At 41.1% G+C, this 22,139-nt stretch overlaps 1 protein-coding gene across 1 annotated transcript in view; it reads left to right on the top strand.

The window, feature by feature from the left end:
• Positions 1-228: 228 nt before the first annotated feature.
• The window catches only part of LARS2 (leucyl-tRNA synthetase 2, mitochondrial), a 142,185-nt gene continuing 120,274 nt past the window's right edge, over positions 229-22,139 (top strand). The window contains exons 1-4 of the mRNA XM_037527664.2: positions 229-314; positions 3,965-4,218; positions 9,589-9,717; positions 20,161-20,252. Coding sequence (XP_037383561.1) covers positions 3,985-4,218; positions 9,589-9,717; positions 20,161-20,252 — 455 coding nt within the window. The 5' untranslated portion in view covers positions 229-314; positions 3,965-3,984. The remainder of the gene's footprint in view (positions 315-3,964; positions 4,219-9,588; positions 9,718-20,160; positions 20,253-22,139) is intronic.

The following is a 22,139-nucleotide window of genomic DNA, read 5'->3' on the forward strand; positions in this document are numbered from 1 at the left end:
ACCTCACAGGAGGGATTGAGGACAGGATCAAAGGGTGGGCTTTGGGGCTGGAGGGCGGCGTCCGGGACCGGCTAGGAGTTGGAGCCGGCAGAGCCTGGCAGCCTTAAGCAGACACTCCTACTCTCAGCCTGGAGACAGGACCTGGCGGCATTCGCCCTCTCCCGGCTCCGCCTCGTCTGTCTGTGTCTTCGGCCGTTGTTATCAATAAAGTTTTTGTTTTGACAACATGGCGGCGCCCACGGTGACTGCCGGGGCCGTGTTCTCCTAAGGTGGCATTTCAGCGTTAGCAGCCGCAGGCCAGAGCCTGTGAGCAGGTAAACTCCTGACGTGAGCTCTGCGGGACTAGAGACGAGATCCGATCTCCTTTCCCGCGGAATCGGGAGGTTCGGACTCGCTGGGATCTGGAAGGGAAGGGGCGGACCTGTGCAATCTCTGAAATGAAAGTCCGAGTTCAGGGTCTCAGACTCGAGCCACTGGCCTCGCTGATAGCTCTGGACCCTCTATAGGAAAAATCGCGCGTGTACATATAGCTTTGTGCTCGAGTTCCTCTCCCCAGTCTCTGTTCATCCCTGGGTCTTTGCTTCCTGGGCTGGGGGTGGTGGGGAGGGGGTCGAACTCAGTTAAATGACATCTGGTGCATCTCTGTGGCCCGGAAGTCATTGTCACAGGATTTTAGGACTTGTCCCACCCCGGCCGCGATCAGATACACTACAAGCTGAGTTCTGCCAAGTCTTGGGCACCCCCTAACACAAAAGTTGTGCACTTTTCTTAAAGAGCCTTGCCCCATATTATCAGACTGCCCTCCCAGAGAGGTGGAACCAGTCTACATTCGCACTAGCAGTGTATAAAAATACATATCTTTCCATTTAATGTGTTTTTGCCAAGATGATAAGCAAAATATTTCATTGTTTTAATTTGCATTTTTTGGATTTGACCTGAAGTTGAACTTTTAAAATATATTAGTCATTTGTATTTCCTCTTTCCCTTTTTCTTTTGCCCAATTTATTGATTTATTGACTTCAACTTAAATCTATTTCTTTTTTTATTGAGGTATAATTGACATATAACATACTAGTTTTAGGTGTACAACATGATTCAATATTTGTACATACTGTAAAATGATCACCACAGCAAGTCTAGTTAACATCTGTCACCAAACATAGTCACACAAAAGTTTTTTCTTGTGATGAGAACTTTTCAGATCTACTCTCTTAGCAAGATTACATGCCCATGACATTTATTTTATAACTGGAAGTATGTTCCTTTTGACCCCATTACACAGGTTTTTAATGTTTTTTGTCTCACGTGTGAACTTAATCTCGGATGATCTTTTGTTGTTGTATTTTGGCAAACGTTTCCTCTCAGCTTATTGTTTCTTTTCTAATATTAATCATAATAATTTTGCTATCCAAATATTTTACATTTTTAAAGAGTCAGATTTATTGATATATTCCTTTGTGAATGCTATGTCCTAAGCATAATACCTTGGGAAGATTTTTGTCTTGTTTTATGGTGTACTTAAAAAATTTGTTTTTTTTAAAGATTTATTTATTTATGTATACAAGAGCTGGGGTGTAGGCCAGAAGTATAGGGGGTGAGAGGTTTCATCAGAGAGAGTGGAGAGCAGAACAGGCAGATCTACTGAAATACACTGCTGAGGGGAGCACCGGGCAAGACAGGAAAGGTCTGCTGCTCCATGTGAGTTAATGTCCTAGCCTGGGATCTAACTAGTGGTGCAGTAGCTGCTGATAGCTTCATAATGCTGAGACTTAACCGCTAGCACCTCCAGGGAGGCCCCTTAAAAAATTCTTTATATGGAATTTATTCTGGTTTATGGTTTGAGGTGAAGCTTTAATTTGAGTTTTCTCCACATTCGTTGAATAATCTATCTCTTCCTAATCTGCTTTTGCTTTTTTCAATATGAACTTTAACGTCGTTTAAATGCCCATATCTGTTTCAGGATTCTCCAGCCTATATCATTGGTTTAGGCAAAGGAAAGGTTATTAGTGAACCAGGTATTTTATAAACATTTTTAGAAAGCTTATTCTTGTGCAGACAGGGAATGTTATGTGTTGTTTATGATTTGGTGCTTGGTATCAGTAAGTGATAAAGACAGGACTAGCATTTTAAATGAGAGTATGACCTTCCTCCTCATTAATCATATTGCTGATCTGTCTGAATCCCCTGATATTTCATTTGTCACAATGGCTGACCAGCATTGAAACCAAGAACTTTTGAGACTGACTGCAGTTTGTATTTTTATAATTTTGTTGCTTCCCATTGATTTTATTTGAGAAGATAGCCCAAAATTCTCTCCTTATATGGTCTTAGGGATTGTAGAAATGGAAGTACTCTGTTTTCTTTCTGCCAAAATGGCATTCTTGGATTGCAAAGATATGGAAATGGTGATTTAGCAAGAAAGCCAGAAAACCCTTGCCTAATTATAGTTCTAATTATACAGAAACCCAACCCTTAAAAATAAATACAATCGCCTTAATTGTACTAAGGGTCTATGTAGTAGCTTGGTCATTTAAAATACTGATTTTCAACATGAGTAGTTTGCTCTAATATCTGCAGTCACTTTTTACACACTTTAAAATAGCCAAGCCCAAGAGATAGGGCATTTCTTTATGGGAACCTTTTTTTTGGTCTGATTCTATTCCCAAAGAAGTAAGGGATGTTATGTACAGAGAGAGTTGGTATGTCAAGAACTTTGGCAGATAAACTTGTAAAATGCCAACAATAATGCTATTTTGTATGAGTGTGAAACCCACTTGTATCAACCTATAATGTACCCTCTTTGGCAACATTCAGGACCAAGTACCTTTGTGAGACAGGCCAAACCCTAGTAAATATGGAAGTGTTTTTGAGAGTCAAAGAATTAACACCAGCTGTAGGATGCCAGGTTCTGCTTTCTTCATTTTGAAGGATATCTTCACCTATTTATATGCTGTAGAACTTCTCCACTGCTGTTCTGTAAGAAGGTAGAAAGTGAAAGCAAGAGCTTTAGTCATAAACCTTAAAAATTTGATGAACTGTCACCTCAACCTTTTAAATAGTAATAAAACATGAAACTTCTTCCATGTGGTCATTGCTGAAATTCACATGTGGAGGAAAACAATGAAGCATTCAAGTTGAATTTTGAATCACAACTGAATATACTTGTGGTCCCCAAAGTATGGATTGCATTCCGAAAGAAGCCCATTGCACTCATCACTATTATACATACATACATACATATTATATATTTATTTGTTTTTCTCTATTGGTATGTAGGTGACAAGAGAGAAGAGACTTTGATTTTGTCCACTGCTGTATCCCCAGTGCCTTGAACAGCAAATGGATCTACTCAATAAATATTTGGTAAATGGATGAAGAATTAAATAAATAGTCTTCTAAAATGTTTGTTTTCTGGCTCAGGCTACTGGGTGTTTTAAACTTATAATATATATTAAAAAAATGCCAATAGTAGCTCCAAGTCTCCAGTCCTCTCGGGAGACCTGTGTTCAGACCCTTCTGATATTTGAGCCTAAGGCCAAACCAAGATGTGTTTGGAGTTCTTATGAAGCCTGCTGGGCAAACCCTGAGCTGGCTTAAATGGGAGGGAAGGAAGGTCCCACTGCTACACCCTCCCACTGCTACACCCCATACAATCTGTTATACCCCATCTGTGAGGTCAGGCAGGAGCTGGCTCTGGTGGTGGTCTCCATTTGTTCCAACAAGGTTTTGGAATCTTTGGTATGGGAGGGTACTGAGCACATTTACATATTCATAAAAAGTGTGTGTTTAGCTTAGTTGAACTTCTGAAGTATTTTTTTCAAGGAAAGATATCATCAAAAGAATAAGAACATGTGGAAGGGTTGGGAACACTGGTCTGTGCTGAATGGAAGGGCAAGCTGGGGGAGGGAGGGGGTGAGAGGGGTGTCCCTGCAGCTCCTGAGCACACTTCTGCCCTCTTTTGCAGGCCTTCCCACCTTCCGAAGAATGGCTTCCGCTTGGCAGAGACTAGGTCTTTATGCCTCTCTTCTGAAAAAGCAGCTGAATAGTGGACCAGAGGTCATCATATGGGGAAGGCAGGTGATTCCAGGATGTAGCAGAAGTATTTACAGTGCCACGGGCAAGTGGACTAAAGAGTATACGTTGCAGACAAGAAAGGATGTAGAGAAATGGTGGCATCAACGAATAAAAGAACAGGCCTCCAAAATTTTGGAAGCAGATGTGAGTATTTTGAGAGGGTTGAGATAGAGGGCCTGGGTTCACACGAGCTGTTAATTATGTCACCCAGAACCAAATGATTGAGTCTCTGTGCTTCAGTTTCCTAATCTAAAATGGACAGTGCTGACGACATTGCTCCCCTGCTTCTTAGGATGCTTGTGAGGGGTGAATGAAATGAGGGAGGAATAACATTTTGAAGGGTTTCAATATGGTGGGTGGGCATACAAGGTACATGCAGATAGTGCCATACTGGCATTCCTGGGAGCAGCATTACTGGGGAAACTCATCAAGCCAGGAGATATAGCAGGGTCAGATGGGAGACTCCAGGAGTGCAGCTCCTCAAGCTGTAGGACTTTTAAGTTGCATATTCTGAAAAGTACCTGCTCTTTACCTGGCATGATTTTGGCCTTCAACCCTGTTCTGCCACCTTGGCATCATGGTGTGATCTGGGGCTGGGGACCAGCCTTCCAGTAGTAGCTGTATGGTTAGTAGATCCTTGGCGTCTGGTTCATATGCACCAGCTCAGCACTCCACTGGAATAAATTGTGTTAAGTACTTGTCTGTAGCCAGTTTCCATGGAACCCTCTGTTGGAGTTCAGCTCCTTCTCTGGGAGACCAGCCTGTTGGGGCTCTGTCTTGAATGTGTTAACCCTTACTTGTTGATATTAGTCAAAATGACAAATTGGAGATGTGATTTGTCACATGAAATGTTGAATCAGAGCAGAGCACAATAAGGTACCTTTGTTCTAAATTGTAATCATCTTTTTGTAATAGTTTCCAGTCAAATAACATAGAACCTGTTTAGTTACAGAAATTAGACTGAAGGCAAAGAGCTTTTTAAGTTTAGCTGCACAAGACTGCTTTTTGTGAGATTCCCTTTGCCCCATCCTCTGATTGTCACGCTTAGCACGCTCATCCTTTCTGTGAGATTGGTCATATGGACAATGTGGGGACAGCTTGTTGTAGTAGATGGAAGGGGGGCTTTTTTTGGTCATCAGTTAGAAATAAACTCTGATCTTGAAAGAGACGTAGCATATAACAAGTACAATGAAATGATAAAAAATGAAGGTTTGAATGTAATAAATAATTGTAAATAGAAGCTTAATTTTTACTTCATTAGGAAGTAAAAAGTCTTTGTGTCAGCATGACCAGATGAATGTAACTGAATGTATTTTGGAAACAAGCCTGAGGAGCAGTTTAATTCTGAACCAAGAGCATAAAATTAGCTTTGCTTATTTTTTTCTTCCTTGTGGTTTAGATGATAATTTAATGACTTCCAAACATTCTGAAATTGTAGCTTGTGGGTTTTTTGGCATCTCACTCTTCTTAGGGCATACTTTCTATAAAAGTTAAATGGATCAAAATAAATTTCAATAACTGGGAACCAGGGATGTTGAATTAAGGGACAATAGGAGGCATTGTGGCGATCCCTGATGACTGGATGGCTCTCTGTTAGGGTTTCTACCAGGGAATGGTAAAGTCAGGTGTACACTCAATGGTGATGGGAGCCTGGGCCGCCAAGACTAGCTGTGCCCCAAGAAATCAGTGTCATCTCGGCCACATCATTTAACCTCCTTGATCCGCAGGTCCCCCGCGTTGTTCACCTCACAGAATTTTTTGAAAAAATTACATGAAAAAATATGGCTGAACACATTTTACAAGCTCAAGTGTTATGCAATAGAAGAGAATAAAAATGTCTGGTATGTCTTTGTCAGGAACTGAGAATATGACAGGGTGCTGGAGGGCTTTGAATCTAAAACTTGGGGGTTAGATACGTTTGAAATGTACTCAAGTGAGTTTCTAGCTGTTGACTGTCTTGCCCTCATCCTCACAAACATCATTATAAAAAGAACTTCCATTTAGTGGGCACCTTATTATGTGCCACACCTCATCTTTCCATTTATTATCTCATTTAATCCTGAAACAACGGCCAAAGTAGGAATTATCCTCATTTTTGGTGTAAAAAAGCTGAGGCTCAGGGAGGTTTGGTAATTTGTTGAAATGTACAGCTAATACATGGCAGAGCCAGGATTCAAACCCAGACATATTTGATGCTTATGCTTTCATCTAGAACCTGCTTTTGCCTCACCTTTGATATACAAATTATAAGCTGAGCCCAGAAAGGCAAAGAAATTTGCCTAAGGTCTCCTAGCTAGTGGCAAAACTAGTACTAGAACAGATTCTGGCTCTTAGTGGATGCTCCTTCTCTCTGCCACTCTAAGTTCAGCTGCAGCTCTGGAACATGATCTATAAAGAGGCAAAGTTATCTTTGTCCTGACATTAGAAGCTGATAGAAATAATAGAATCCACTTATAAAAACCATCCTTTACCCATCGCTTACAGTCTTAATTTCTTTTAAAGCTTAAATTCTTATACTTTTATGTAATTATGAAAATTTCCCTTTCAATCATATTCCTGCTCAATTAGAACATAAGCTCCCATAATTTCTCTCTTTTCCACCCCCAGAGGATGGAAATCATTTCATTGTCACAAAAGAAAATGACTTAATTCACACTGAAAAGCAAACGGCAAGGGTAGTCAGTAAGCTGGCTGCCTTTTCTGCAATAAACGAATATTAAAATCTTTTCTGTATATCTTCTATAAACTCAGTTTTGAGTTTGACTAGGCTGGTATATGAAGAATCACTCAATTTTGCTATTTAATTTTTGTTGGCCAGACATACAAAAAAAGAGATGTTGGTGAAGAAGTTATATGTGGAAATGTTTGGAGCAAAATTGATTGTTAAGGGGCCTCCCTGGTGGCGCAAGGGGTTAAGCACTGCACTGTGAGGTGGTCCACGGCCTTTGCAGCACGAGTTCGATCCCCGACCAGCTGGGGAGCAACCCACATGGCGAGGCAGACCTCTCTTGTCTTGCCCGCTGCTCCCCTCAGCAGTGTACTGCAGGCAGTCTGCCTGTTCTGTTCCCCACTCTGTCTCTGGTGAATCCTCTCACCCCCCACACCTCTGGCCTGTACCCCAGCTCTTGTATGCATAAATAAATCTTTTAAAAATGGATTGTTAAATAAACATAATACAAAAATAAATATATCTCTATAATAAAATAAGGTCATTATAATAAAAGAATAATAGGTGTATTACAAAAACATTAAAGTGAAAAACTAGAAAATAGATTGTCTTAAGGATTCTACTGTTTTTTAAATTTATTGTTTTTTCAGATCCCAAAGAACTCTATCGCAGCTGTTCCGGTCCCTAAAAATTCCTAGAGACAAGACACTAGGTCTAATCTGCTGCATGGAGTAAGGTTTGAGTAGAGTGAACAGTTTGCTTCCAATTTTTTACCAAGCAACAGAATGAGATATTACAACGTTCTTTGAGGAACTTATTTACAAGCGGAGAGATTATCAGTCACTTTACTTCTTTTTTATTTATTTATTTTTTGCATAGAAGAACTGGGGTGTATGCCAGAGACACTGCTAAGGGGAGCAACGGGAGAGACAGGAGAGGTCTGCTGCACCATACATTTGTAACTCAGGCCATAGGGGTGATAACACTGAGATTTAACCTCTAGGCCACCAGGGAGGCCCTCACTTTACTTCTTAAAGAGGGTAAGTCCTGGTTCCCCACTGACTCCTGACCTCAGGTCAGGTCATCCCTCAGACTCCTGATGTTTTCCTAAGAATTAAGGCTCCACAGTTTCCAATTTAAGGATGTGATCACTACGCTGTTTTCCATACATTTATATAAATTAATTGCAATTGTCACTTCAGCATTTCAAGATGAATTTTTATATTGTATATTATTCAAGCTCCTTATTTTTTCTTTCCCCCCTTTCTTCCTTCGTGTAGCTTGACTTTAACCTCTGGGTAATTTCTCATGTTAGTTGCTCTGTTAAACGTTTGTTTAACTTCTTTGCCAAGGAAGTTTAAAGCAAGAGGTCAAATGAGATTTGGAAATAATTTGATTTCTGGTTTCTTCTGCTCCCCTGATTATAGTTGATTGTCAACTATCAGACATGCAAATACTAAACAAATGCTATAACTCCACACACTGTGCACAAGAGAAGAGTCATAAATATTCTGTCTTGCATTTGTTTTCATACTTTGGAGGAAGCAAAGCTTTAAGGAACTCTGGTAGAGCTCTAGGGAGAGAATAAGGACTGAAATGAACAACAGAAGGCTGAAATAAAAAAAAAAATAGTGATGGTATTAGAGAGTCTGATCCTCAGTCACCAAACAGAAGCTATGAACCAGTTGTTTTTCCATTCCTTGGGAACCCCCAATAGGGGGATTCAAAGCTCTGTAGCGGAAACACTCCCTTTACCTGGCCAGGATTTGTGAAGTCATTGGGGAACATGCCCTTTCCAGTAATAAGAGGCAGTTATCAGGCTTTTGGGACACAAAGGCCAGCAGACATTTATCCTACGGTTATTAAACTGCTGGAGGTGGAGGGTGAAAGAACTGATGAACACGAAGTCCTAGGCAGTTCTGACTGCGCACTCACTCTGGAGCGTGTACTGGCACCTACACGAAAGCCTTATTTTTTACTCACCTAAAAAGGAAAAAAAAAGAGAAGAAAACAGTTCCCTTGAACAGTGTTTCCAATAAATCAAATAACTACCTTCTTCCCCTGGGGGCTGTATCCCTTCAGTGCAGACAGAACTCATGACAGCACTCACCACTCACCAGCGGAAGAACTAAGGTGCCAAAAGTCAGTGATCAATAAGGACTCCCTGCCAGTGTTATTCTCTCCAGATTCATGTACGATTTTTCTGTGTTTCTCATGATGAAGCTGTGTCTTTGGAAGCTAAACAGTTATATAACCCAGGTCTGAGGCTGCCCAGAGATTACTCTGGGAAGAAACTACCTTCTCCCTTTGTTGGCTAAGATTTTCTTATTACCTTCTCATTTCAGTTTTTTCTATTGAAAGATAAGCTCACAATATTGGAACCCAGGACTCAAACTGGCGCCTTAGTCTCTTCCTTTTATTGCTGCATCCAAGTCTGAACATAGCTACAGGCATTTTGGAGGGCGCTCCATTTTCAGATGTCACATCTATTGCTTCAGTTATTATTTCCTTGAATTATATGAACGTATATGCTACAGCTTCATTTGGGAAAGCATATAATTCCTTAAGATCTAGATAGAGGCTCTCTTCAAAGCGAAGCTTTTAAAAGAGAAAAAACATATGGGTAACTAGCCCTTTGAGGTTATTTGACATTCTTTTTGACACTCTTTGACTTGACATTCTTAAGTCAGGGCTTTGAATTTTGGTTACTGACCAATTGTCCATTTACATTATAGGAATGGAAAATGTTAAATTATTACCTTTAGTAAAGTACCAAATTATATGCATGCAGGATTCTCAGGAAATGCTTAATCAATACTCATTGTTATTCTTTGTCACTTTCTTAGAAATCAAAGCCCAAGTTTTACGTGCTTTCCATGTTTCCATACCCTTCTGGCAAGCTGCACATGGGCCATGTGCGCGTGTACACACTCAGCGACACCATGGCTCGGTTCCAGAGCATGAGAGGGATGCAGGTAAGGAAAGATGGCTGCTGGGAGGGCCCTTTGCTGTCCTGCTCAGGACTCAAGAACAGAGTCGTGAGTGTTCAAGACAAATGAAGAAGCCAATTTTAGTTAAGATGAAGACAGCTCCTCAGATAAATGCAAAGATCTCTGTGAACTAGAAGAAACTATGACAAAACCTCTAAATCAGGGAGCGGGGGTTGGGGGGCTGCTGGGTGTTGCTAGGGATGGAGATGCTAGGGATGGAGATGAGGTGGGGGGTAAAAGGTTGCTATAAATGTGGGTACCATACAGTATCTTCCCAGGAGGAGGTCACAGTCTGGTGGGGATGAAGCACATAAATAATCATTGTAAGGGGGCTGAGTCTGAGAGTACAAATATGAATCAAATGCTCTGAGTAGGTGGCAGGGCCCCAAAAGACTTTTCTCTTTTCTGTTTGATGTAATAGAAAAGGTAAATGGGAGAAATAAATTTTTTATGAGAAAATATTTGGGGAGTAACAAATCTGGGGGGGGCTGGAAGAGGCTCCACTAAAGAGGTTGCATCTGACATGGTCTGGAATGACAAGTGAAAGTCACTGGGAGAGAGGAGGAAAAAGACTCTTCCTTGACTGATGTGGGTTAGCTCCAGTTACCCCACTCCCAGTTACCCCAGAGCCTTTACTTTTTAGTAGTAATAACCGCTTTCAGAGAGAGGCGGAACTAAAGAGAGACTGAGAGCATGGACCATTGATCAGAGGACAGGATTCAAAGGCTAACTAGCTCTAACGGTTACTAGCTATGTGACCTTTGACTAGTTACTTAATCTCTCTAAGACAGAACTTTCTCATCTGTAAAATGGGTATAAAATAGTACCCACCCATTTGCCTGTTGCAGGATTCAAAAACGGTGACTGTGAGGCTGTACTTAGCACATAGCCAGCGCGTAGCACTTAACAGAGTACAGTGATTGTCGATTTATCCCAGCCCCTGAGAGCCTGCTGTGGAGCTCTCTGCCCAAACTTGTTTTTATTCTTCACCTTTGTAACTTGAAATCCACTATGGTGGAATATTTATACCATGGAAATCAGCAAACCTTACAAATCAGATTTTTCCCTCCAGAGCACCAATTGTTAAACATTTATGGGCACTCCCACTGCCTGTTGCTGTTATTAATCTGTCAGGGCCTGTACAAATGATATCTGCTACCTCCCAGTTCTTTGTAAAGATTTTCTTTTAGAAAGGTAAGTGCATCCGTTGTCAAAATTGTTTTGAGAATTTATGCTAAACAGACATCGGCAGCAAGAAATATTCCTAAAAAGGAAGTTAAGTTATAATGTGTTTTGGTTACTTTGAAGAGTTAAGAACTTTATCCTATCAAATTCAGAGATTTGCATTCTACTTTACGATGGCTAAAGGTGTTTGTCTGGTTTATGTCAGATGTTATTTTTCCCAGACACTGCTTTCCATCATTTCTGCTATGTTTATTAGAAAGAGGTGGTGCAGAATGAATGGCTCTCTTCCTGAAGTATAATTCTTTATCTAACTGTGATTCTTCAGCTGGAGTTATCTTACTTTTTTACTTATGCCAAGTTATTCTGGACAATTAGGAGTTCAGGCAAGTTGCTGAGGCTTAAGCTTTTATAGCATTTATATAGGGTGCAGGGAAGCCTGTTAGCAGATAGGTAGTTCTTGAGAAGGTGTAGGTGGAATTCTAATTCCCTTGGGTGGGAGAGATGTTACAGAGAAAGCTCAAGGTAGAGTCCCAGACTCAGAGGTGTTGGGACTCTCATAGGCAGCTTAGGTCTAGAAACCAAAATGGAGTCCCCTAAGTAATTGAAGCTCAAGGTCAGGCTGGACTCAGGACTTAGACAACCTAAGTTTGAACCTTATGCTATCATTTTCTAATTAGGTCACCCTGCACAAGTCATTTAATGCCTCTGAATTTCACTTTCCTCATCTTTAAAATAAAGATAATAAAAGAATTCTGTCCTCATAGGGTTGTCGTAAAGGTAAAATGAGATAGAACATTTGTCTGGCAAATAACAATCCTTTAGTAAGTGGTAATGGTGGTTATTATTTATACTAATCTGATTTACTCTAGAAAGTTATTTACTACCACTTACTCAATGAATCTCTCCTTTCTTCTGCCTGAAGCGTGCGATACAGAGTTTTCTTCTGAGTAGCAGTTTGACTGCAAATCACTGCCCATAATTCATATCACCTGTCCCCTAACTTGATTTGTGCCCCAAACCACTATTTGCTATTTGTCTTGCAGTGTCTTAGCTTGTGTGATCTGCAAGCCTCTAGGGTTCTCTATTCTTCAGTTTCAGTTGCTCTGTTTAGGCTGTCTTTTGGGGGTATTCTCATGGTTCCCTGAAATTAATTTCTTGTTAATTTTCATAGTACATATTTAAGACAGATCATTCCAAATATAACTTCCAAATTTGATGAACATTTGTCCTGCTCTTTTTAAGTGTTATGGCACAAGAGAAACAGTATAACTGTAAACAGTGTGAAAGTCTATTGAACTTTTTATTGTTTTAAAATCCTTTCTTTATTACTGTTAGGACTAATCTCAGAAGGAGACTGGAGTCAGGTCAAGTTCAGTGATCAAGGAGTATCAGGGTCTGACATGTGTATTGATGAATTCATTCAATTAATAGTCATTGAACACTGGCTTTATTCAAAACTTTAGGCTTTCTACTGTACGAATTAGAAATAATGGAGTCTTAGTTTGAAGATCAGGCAGTAAGCCTTGGAAAAATTCATCAAGTTTTGCCTTTTTCTGTAACTTGTTAATTTGTTGATTGGTTTTCTTTGTTCTTGATATATCCATGCAATACCATAGATTGTTTTCTTCTTGAAATCCTCTGCTCTTTTGACATGAGACTGTCCTTTCCAGAGTTTTTCTCCTTTATCTTGGCTCCCTCCTCCCAATTTACTCCAAAAGTTTTTCCTGCTCCAGTCCATCTTTGCAAACTCTTTAGCATGTTGAGAAAGTTACCTTGCGTTCCTTGCTTGCTGATAATTCTTATCAGAAATGAATATTATTTTTGTCAAGTGTCTTTTCTACCTTTATTGCCTTGAGATGTGATTTTTCTTCTTTAATCTATTAGTGTGGTATATTATTATTATTATTATTTATTTATTTATTTTTTTTGTGGGACCCTCGCCGGTGGCCGGGGATCGAACTGGCGCTGCAGAGGCTGCGGGTAGCCTCACAACCCAGCGCTCAACCACTGCACCACCAGGGGAGGCCCATATTAGTGTGGTATATTATTAATGTTGATTGACTTGTTTTTTTATATTAAAACAACTTTGCATCCCTGAGACAAATTTCACTTGGTCATCATGTATTTCTTTAATATGCGGCTATATTCAGTTTGCTAATATCCCTTGGTGCATTAGGGATTGTGATTTTTAATTTTCTCTCCTTGTCATGTCTTTGCCTGGTTTTGTGTCAGGGTTATGCTCACCTTATAATACAAGCTGAGAGTATTCCAGTCTTCTTCTTTTTTGAAAGTTTTGTATATTATTGGTATTATTTTTCTTTCAATGTTTGATAGCATTAGTAGTGATCGTACCTAGGTCTAGGGCTTTCTTTGTGGGAAGTTTTAAATTATAAATTCTGTTTCTATAAGGGATATAGGGCTTTTTCTTTCTCTGTCAGTTTTAAGAAGTTGCATTTGTGAAGATTCTGGTCTGGACTGCTTCCCCCTGGCCCCATCCACCTTTCCTAGATAGTATATTTTCCCCACTTTAGTTTATAAATGGAGAGGTAGGTAGTTTGCGGTGATGAATGAATCAGGAATAGGGGCTTTAGTCAACAGCAGTGGTGATACTGGCCCTACCTACCTCACAGATTAATGGCAAGGTTCACATGAGATGATCAGTGAGAAACTGTAACAGTTTTCCATTGTAACCTATTAACAGTGGTGCTAGTAAGGAAGGTTTGGATGTGGAAGCAGAGGCTGCTGGATGCCAGAGATAAATTATTCTCTTTCAGGAACCAGTAGAGGCTGTACCGCCGATCAGTTTCTTCTTAAATTGGTATGTCTGATGACATATTTACAGCTTAGCACCTTGTGGTGATATTTTGTATTTTTGTACGTTATTTCCACAGAGGGTTGGAAAATAAAATGACCCACCTCCCACCCCAGCACCTTCTGGGCCAGAACTGAGGTGATTGAGGCATCAGGGTGCCAAGTTCCCCTTCCTAGAGTTGGACTTAGACTAACTTGTCTCAGGCAATAAAGGGGCCAGGCTCAGTGCAAAGTAGAATTTCCTGCTTGGGTCTTTTTGTTCTTTGCTGCAGAGGAGGAAGGAAATGGAGGTGCTGTGTCTGGCAGCTGCATGATCCTAATGTAATTACCCACAGATACCAGAAAGTGGAGGGAGTTCTTAGCAAGTGAACAATAATATATTTCATCAGTTTCAGTTGGCCCATCAGTCAACAAGTGTTTATGAAGTGCCCAGAGTGTACATAGCATGGCATTTAGTTTTCAAATTTTTAAACCTTTGTAGCATCAGAAAGTAGAGAGTGGATTTCCAGGGCTTAGCCTCTCGGATATAATTTGAAGGGGAGAATGAATTGCTGGTCCAGTGTCTTGATTGGAAACTGGCTGATTTATCTGCCTCTCACGTCTCTCCACATTCCCAGAAGAGGTCTCCTGCTCTGAGTCCGGTGACTGTCATTTGGATTTTTCACTCTAAAGTATTCACTTGATTTTGATACCCAATCTGTAATAATGATGGGTTATTACACTTGCTAAACAATTTAAATGTTGTGCTTCTTATTTCTTGGAAATAAAGTATTGCCTTTCTTCAGAGAAACCACAGAATTCTTTGAAAATAGCAATTTTTTTTGAAAAGCAGTAACCATGGTTGCTCTCAATTAGAGACTGAATTGGTTTCAAATACAAAATTTCATTTTATGATTAAAGGGAGAGAAAGCTCGTCACTCCTACAGGGTATTAACAACTGTGCTCCTTCTCTCTCCACTGGGAGGCTGGCGATCTGTCCCAGCTCCCTTGTCTTCTACCTCCAAAGTCTTTTTAATTTTTAACTCTATTGATCTTACAGCCTATATTGAAGGAGAAAATGTACTTTTGCCTGTTGTTTTTTTCCTTCTTAACATGATTTTTAAATTTTATATAAAATTCCATATTCCCCCCTTAAAAAAAAAAATTACATAGATTAGACTGAAGCCCCCTTCCTCCCCCACCAGGCCCTTCTGGGCAGTAATCCCTGGTATTTTCCAGGGCCTGCCCCCCCAGAGCCCATCTGTACGTTACGATCTGTGATAGTGCTCTCTCCTGTATCCCTTCTCCTAGTTGGCTCGTGATCCATCCTGCCCGCCAATCCTGAAAGGGCCCTGGCTCTGTCCTGAGGGGATAGGTTACCTGCCAGATGAGCCTTGGTCATATGACTGTGTCTACCCAGAGACTGGCTGAGCCTCAGCACCCAGGCCTCGCCCCTGGCCAGCTGTGGTCTGACTTGCCTGGGCTCTGATCCCTGTGTCTGCCCCTCATCGGTAACTAGACCCGAGTCCCCTCTGATGTCTCAGTTCCTGGTATGTTTGCAGCCCTGCTAGTGTTCCTATGCCAGTCCTTGACCAGTTTACTGTGAGATCCAGCCCCTGCTTTGCTTGGAAAATGGTAGATGGACAGACTCCTGGGGGCCATGTTTCTCAACTGGTGTTAGCTGACCGCTAGCTGCTTTGCATAATATGAGATCCAGCAAGACTGAAGGACAGGAGGAAAGGAGAAGTCAGGGAATTTCTTTCTCTGCCCTGGGAAGAGTGTCCTTCATGAATCCATCCAGGCACCCCTGTCTGTTTCAACTTCCGCAGGTGATCTCAGCTTTGGGATCTGCTTCCTCCCTTTGCCCGTCAATCCACAGGCTGTGTCCTGCTCTGCTGAATTTCTAGTTTGTTTCCTTGACCCCTTGGCTTCTCATTCCTTTTTAAATACTTTGGGTATTTGTTAGAAAAACAACTGAAAAGGATGGTTTTTCACACTCTGAAAGTTTAATCTATGCATTTCCAAATCATAAGCTACTAAGACCTTTTTTCAATTCTCTTTAAGCAGAAAATACTCAGTCAAGAAGAGTCTAGCTCCTAGGGCACTGAGAGGGCTCAGGTGGCCATCACAAAATAAAATCAATCCAGATTTTATTTTTAGGATAAGTTGACTAGTTAGCCCATGTGTGTTGTAGGCACAGCTAATAGTGGAAATGTGGAAGGATTATACCAAGTTATAGTGCTAGAACAAAAGGAATAGGAATTTTGGAATCAAAAAGGAGAGTTGAGAGTTCTTCTAGTGAGTGTTTTATGAGTTTGGCCACAAAGAAATCATACACCTAGAATGAGGGTAGTTGACCTGGTCAGTGTTTAAGAGACCAAGATGTGAATGAGGCTGGCAAAGGAAGCCCCTGACACTGGACCTTTCACACAAATGGACCCAAGGATTTGACCAGCCGATGGAATCTGTGCCTTGGGGAAAGAGACAGGCTCTCGTATTTCGGTGTCCTATTGTTGGTCTTTAGTTTGTTCCCCCTTGACCAGAGTGAATAATCGGATAGTTCAAAAGTGAGTCCTGCCGTTGGTCACCAGGTTTCAGGGAAGCCGAGGGTGTGGAAACAATGGGACCCTTCCCTGTTCCGTAGAAACATGGCTCACAGAAACATTTACATTCCAATGATCTGGTCACGGTGAAAGAATTATCCTTATTTTAAAATTCAGTCTATATTCTAGGGCAGACTCTTGTTTTTTTATGAATTTTTGGTAAGAATGCAGAATATTAAGAAGATTTAAGATTTTTTAAACTTTAACAGACAGCTTGGATCACATGTGAACTGAGAATATCTTTTCATGTTAATTTCATCTGAAAACAAAAATAGAAATGAATAAGTATGTTATGTAAACCCAGCTGGGTTTTTTGTGACCATCTCTGTATTGGCTTTATTTAAAAATATGGATGGTACCTAATAGAATATTAATAGGCAGAAACATTGAACTGGTGCCATGTTGGCAGTTCCTACTGAAAAACCCAAGTAGTAATTAAGTTTTCCTGCAACAGTTATACAACAGCTACATTATTCTGCCCATGAAGCGTCCCTGGGAGAGTTAAAGCACAGCTGGAAGCTGACTCCAGCGTTGCCCATGGAAGTATTGCAGACTCTCTAGTAATCCAGCACATATCCCCAATATTGGCTTTTAGTATTTAGCTCTTGGAAATTAAAAAGAGAGAGAAATAATGTGAAGCTTAATAGTTAATACAGGGGAATGGTTTTTTATCTAAGGATTAGGTAATATTCAAGAGAAAGCTCTGTCCTAAAGGGTGTTTTTTAGTCAGGATTCTTGGCTACCAGGGACTAAACCCTAACTCAGACCAGCTTAAGCAAAAAGGAAGGTTTTAGGGCCTCCCCGGTGGCGCAGCAGTTGAGCGCTGGGTTGCGAAGCTGCCCTTGGCCTCTGTGGCGCCGGTTTGATCCCCGGCTGCTCCCAGCCACCGGAGGAGGGTCCTACATGGCGTGCAGACCTCTCCTGCCGCCCGCTGCTCCCCTCAGCAGTGTACTTCGGTCCTTCTGCCTGCTCTGCTCCCCGCTCTGGCTCTGGTGAATTCTCTCACCCTCCCGTGCTTCTGACTGTACCCAGTGCTTGTATAAATAAATAAATAAATATTAAAAAAAAAAAAGGAAGGTTTTATTTGTTTTTGCAGATCCTGGTGTAATTCAGAATCAAAGGAAATGCAGGAACCAGGCCCAGGGAATCAGGACCAAGTCCTTGAAACACACGGTACCCCCGTCTCGCTCCACCTCCATTTCTGCTTCTGTCCACCTTCAGCTTTATTTTCTCAGACCTCTGCCAGGTGGGAGGCAGGGCTACCTGAAGCCCTGTCTCATGTCCTTTTTCTCCTGACCGAGGAGACAAGAGAGAGAGTGCATTGAAGAGAGAGAGTGCATTGTTGTTGTCCTGGTGTCCAGTTCCCTGCACCCCTGCCCCCAAGCCCAGCTCCAGACTGCAGACCAGCCTGGAGAAGGAATCAGGCCTGTGCCTCCCCTGTAGTGCTGGCGGTCAGTAGCAGAGCCACCTGAAGGTGGGGGGCGGAGCCATTTCTCTCTAGGAGGGGAGGATGCTATTTGGAGGATGAAAAACTTTGATTGGCTACTACAGTTAGCAAGAGGAAAAGAAAACTCATCCAAAAGATCAATTGGATTGGGTTATGTCTAGTCAAGTTCCTAAAACTACATAGAAGAGAAAACCCAGGGAATGTTAGAATTATTTAAAAATATATATATATTATATACATCTATAATATATAATATACACACACATATGCATGCATACATAGTTACATATGATATGTTAAATGAAAAGAAAATAGGTCATAAAATAGTATCTAACAGCTTCTCTTTCCTTAAAATATAAAGAAGCCAGCTGCCCTCCTTGTGTGCATGTGCTTACCTGTCTGAGTCTGAAGGAAGAGAAAGGTGTGGAGGGACACACAGGCTGGTGTTATGGAGTACACCAAAGGGGCTGCAGGGGTCATGTGTTGTGTCATTTTCCTTGTTTAAAAATAAGCTTGTATTATGTTAGTCATTTGAGGAACATGCAATAATGGTTAAATTAACTAAGATTTAGTTAAATTACTAATGTGCATATTGGAAGGATGACTATAATGCAATTGGCTCCAACCACTGGGAGGGATGTGCCTCTTCTCCCACTGCTACCTACTAAGAGGGGCAAGGGAGAGAACAGAACTGGGGGCCGGGATGGGAGGACGAGCCCAGTGGGGACACTGAATTGTTGGTGCTTTATGGACCCAAAGCAGAGGTGACTGTGGGTGACTTGTGTGCACCTCAGGAGCAGAAAGATGTAAGAAAACTCTAGGTTCACGGTGAAAGAAGTAAAATGGAGATTAAAAAAAAATTATATATGAAAGTTGAATATAAATTTGCTAAATGTAACTGGTTACATATGATTGAATGGGAGAATTATGGAATATGCATTACTTTGATAATGAGAGGGAGTTTTTTTTTTTTTTTTTTAAGGAAAACAAGACCTATTTCTTTAGTGGAAAATGCCCCATTGTGATATGAACAGGAGATGAAGTGGTGCCGGCAAACACCCTGAGTAGGGGGGGTTATCCTAAGGAGATGTATGTGGACAGAGGCAGGCTCTCTGTGTGATAACTAACCAGCCAGCCCATCCAGCACATAGGAGTTGACAGACCAGAAGCTGGACAGGAAGTAAGAGGGATGACTGGGAAAGATCCCAGAAATATTGGAGCCTCCTCAGTCATCCTCACCCACAGGCAAACTTCTGACTGGGGGAGAAGCTGTGTCTGTGGCTTTGTGGTTGAAATCAGTATCACAGAATGGTAGGGGATTTTCAAATTAGGTGCCTTTCCTGAAAAGAGGTATAGAGCCAGTCTTTCTGAGACTGTCCCTTGATGCCACAGAGTGCGTTTCAAGCTCTTGTCCTGTTCATGTGAGTCAGGTTGAGAAAACTTGCTATTGTATCTGCCTGCTGAGCTGTAATGGGTTGTCCATTGGGCGCAATAAATGCCTACTGGTCTATCCTGGCTTATGGTAATCACTTCCAGTGTCACTTAGCTAGGCTGCTCCCTTCTTGCTGGGCCACAGCTGCTTCAATGTCGTGGTGCGAAGAGCCACAAGGCAGTCATCAGCTGGTGTGCCTGTCCAGTGCAGTGTTGTCCAGTAGGACTTTGCACATTGCTGGGAATGCTCTGTAGCTGCACTCTCTGGTTCAAATGTCCCCAACTACAGGTGACTCTTGCACGCTTGAAAGGTGGGTAGTACCACTGAGGACTGAATTTTTAATTTTATTTCATTGTAACTGAAGTTTTTCCCTATTTCAAAATAGAACATTCCTATTTGGTATGGTTTAGTAGGTTATTTTAGAGGTCTAGCAATGCTCAAAATTTTTCTGTATAAATAGTTAATAACATTCCCAGATGCCCAAAATAGCCACCAGATCACACCAAATAGGAGTATTCTACTTAAGGTTAGCAGGGGAGTCCTATAGGCACAAGCTGCTCATAGCCACCCTATTGTACTACACAGCTCCTTCGCTGGAAAATACTAACACAAGGTAAGCATCTTGACTGCCAACTCATTTTATACATACTTGTTTTTTAAACGGAAAGAAACTTTTTATATTTCAGAAAAACATTTTGGGTTCATTACAGATACTATAGACAAGAAGGAGGAAGTAAAAAGTCACAAAAACACCTCAGTGATAACTGCTCTTGGCGACTTGGTATCTAACCTTCTAAATTCTCTGCTATGCTTATGACATGGGTAGCCAACTGGCTTTCAAAAGCATAGTTTGAGATCATCCAGAAAAGATAAGGCATATCAGTAGAATGACGACCTGTATATTGCCAGAGAGAGTATCGATGCAGGTGTTGGCAGTCTGATCTGGCTGAGGTCTCCCTTTTTGCTACTAGGTCATCAACCCCATGGGATGGGATGCATTCGGACTACCTGCCGAAAATGCCGCCATCGAAAGGAATCTACATCCAGAAAGCTGGACACAAAGGTATCTATTTACAGTCCTCTCCAAACACATGTGTGCAGAAAGAAGCCTTAAAAAATGTGCCAACCCACACATGAGAAAGCAGAGGAAACAAAGCATCACAGTCTGCTGAATTTTTAATTTTATTAAAAATTTTGTGTATCTTGGCATTTCTCTTTTAGCACCTGTGTTCCTGTCTAAGAAGTCACAGAGAGGGTTTGAGTCTTCATTGAAGTGCTCATTTTGAAGTTTTGTTATTTACAAAGTTATTCTTCCTTTGAATATTTGCTTTGAGAAAGAAAAAAGGGGAAGGGTTGCACTTACTAAATTTCCACATGCTTCTCACCTTCTTGACCATAATTTGAGCTATACCCAAATTCTACATTATAATTTTCTCTAAAAATAGGAACTTAGACATTCAATGTAAAAATATAAGGCCAGTTTATCCTAGGTGTGAATATGTCCGAGGAGAACACACCCAATCCTACCTGTGCGTCAAGTTTCTGTGTATATGTGGTACAACAGTGCACATTCCTCCCCTTATCCCTGCCCCCGCTCCCCGCATAAAGTTGTGAGGGTCTCCTACTAGAACCCAGCAGAATGGACCTTTCTATAACATACATCAGCCCCTTTCACAAAGATCTGGGGCCTTTCCCCATCCTACTCCTCAGAGATATAGAAGTTTTTCCCACATCTTTCATTTCCCTTTGCTTTGTGTTACCTGAAGCTACATTGTAAAAACATCTACTGCATCATCTGCTCTTCTTTTTTCTTCCAGTTTCCACTTTTCCAGTTACAGTTCATTCTAGATTAATGGGACTGATTAAAAAAAAGAGGAAATGATGATTCAAATAAAATGGATCGAATATGGTATACATTTAATATAAGTCCTGCTTTTATTATTATAACATAATATATTAATATATAATATTAATATTGGTCCTACTGATCTTATAAATAAAGTTTTATTGGAGCATAGCCACACTCATTTGTTGACGTATTGTTCTCAGCTGCTTTCATGCCACAGTGGCAGAGTTCAGTAGCTGTGCAGACTGTATGGCTCACAGAGCTGAAAACATTTACCATCTGGCCCTTTACAGAAAAAGTTTGCCAAACCCTCCAACAGAGCCAAGCAATTAAGACGATTGTCCCTGAATCCAGCCACTTAGTTGCAAGCCTGCCTTTCCTCCTTGCTAGCTAGCTAATCATCTTGAGCAAGTTACTTAACTCTCTATGCCTTGGTTTATGTATCTGTAAAGGATGGATAGTCTAATCCTACCCTGTATGAATGGATGAAGATTAAGCACTGTCTTAGTTGATTGCTATAGTTGATTTATTTCTCACAGTACTAAGGACTGGGAATTCCAGAATCAAAGTGCCTGCAGATTTGTTGCCTAGTGAGGGCCCACTTCCTGGTTCATAGACAGCCATCTGCTTTCTCTGTCCTCTCTGGTGGAAGGGGCAAGGAACTTGCTGGGGTCCCTTGTATAAGAGCTTTAATCTCATCCATGAGGACTCTGCCCTCGTAACCTAATCACCCCTCAAAGATCCCACTTCACATACCATTACATTGGTATTGGTTTCCACACATGAAATTGCAGGGGTGAGGCATGGCAGGGGTGGGGGGAGGCGACAAACATTCAATCTGTAAGAAGCACTTTGCTGCAAAAGCTTAGTATAATGGTTGGGATAAAATAAGCCATTATTAGCCAATCAGAGATAACCAAGAGAATTTTTCCATTTTTCCAAATACAGAATTTACCTTCTGTATTTTCAATCTGCTCGAACTGAAAGAAGATGTGGTATTAATCAACTTGTCCCCTTTCTTTATAAAAGAAATGATGTATTTACTTATTTTATATTACATTAAAGTTGATTATGTCTCTCCCTCTCTCCCAGCTGTTGAACAGC

The sequence above is a fragment of the Talpa occidentalis genome, unplaced genomic scaffold (genome assembly GCF_014898055.3).
Source record: "Talpa occidentalis isolate TD23 unplaced genomic scaffold, MPIMG_talOcc4v2.1 talOcc4.10, whole genome shotgun sequence".
Lineage (NCBI taxonomy): Eukaryota > Metazoa > Chordata > Mammalia > Eulipotyphla > Talpidae > Talpa > Talpa occidentalis.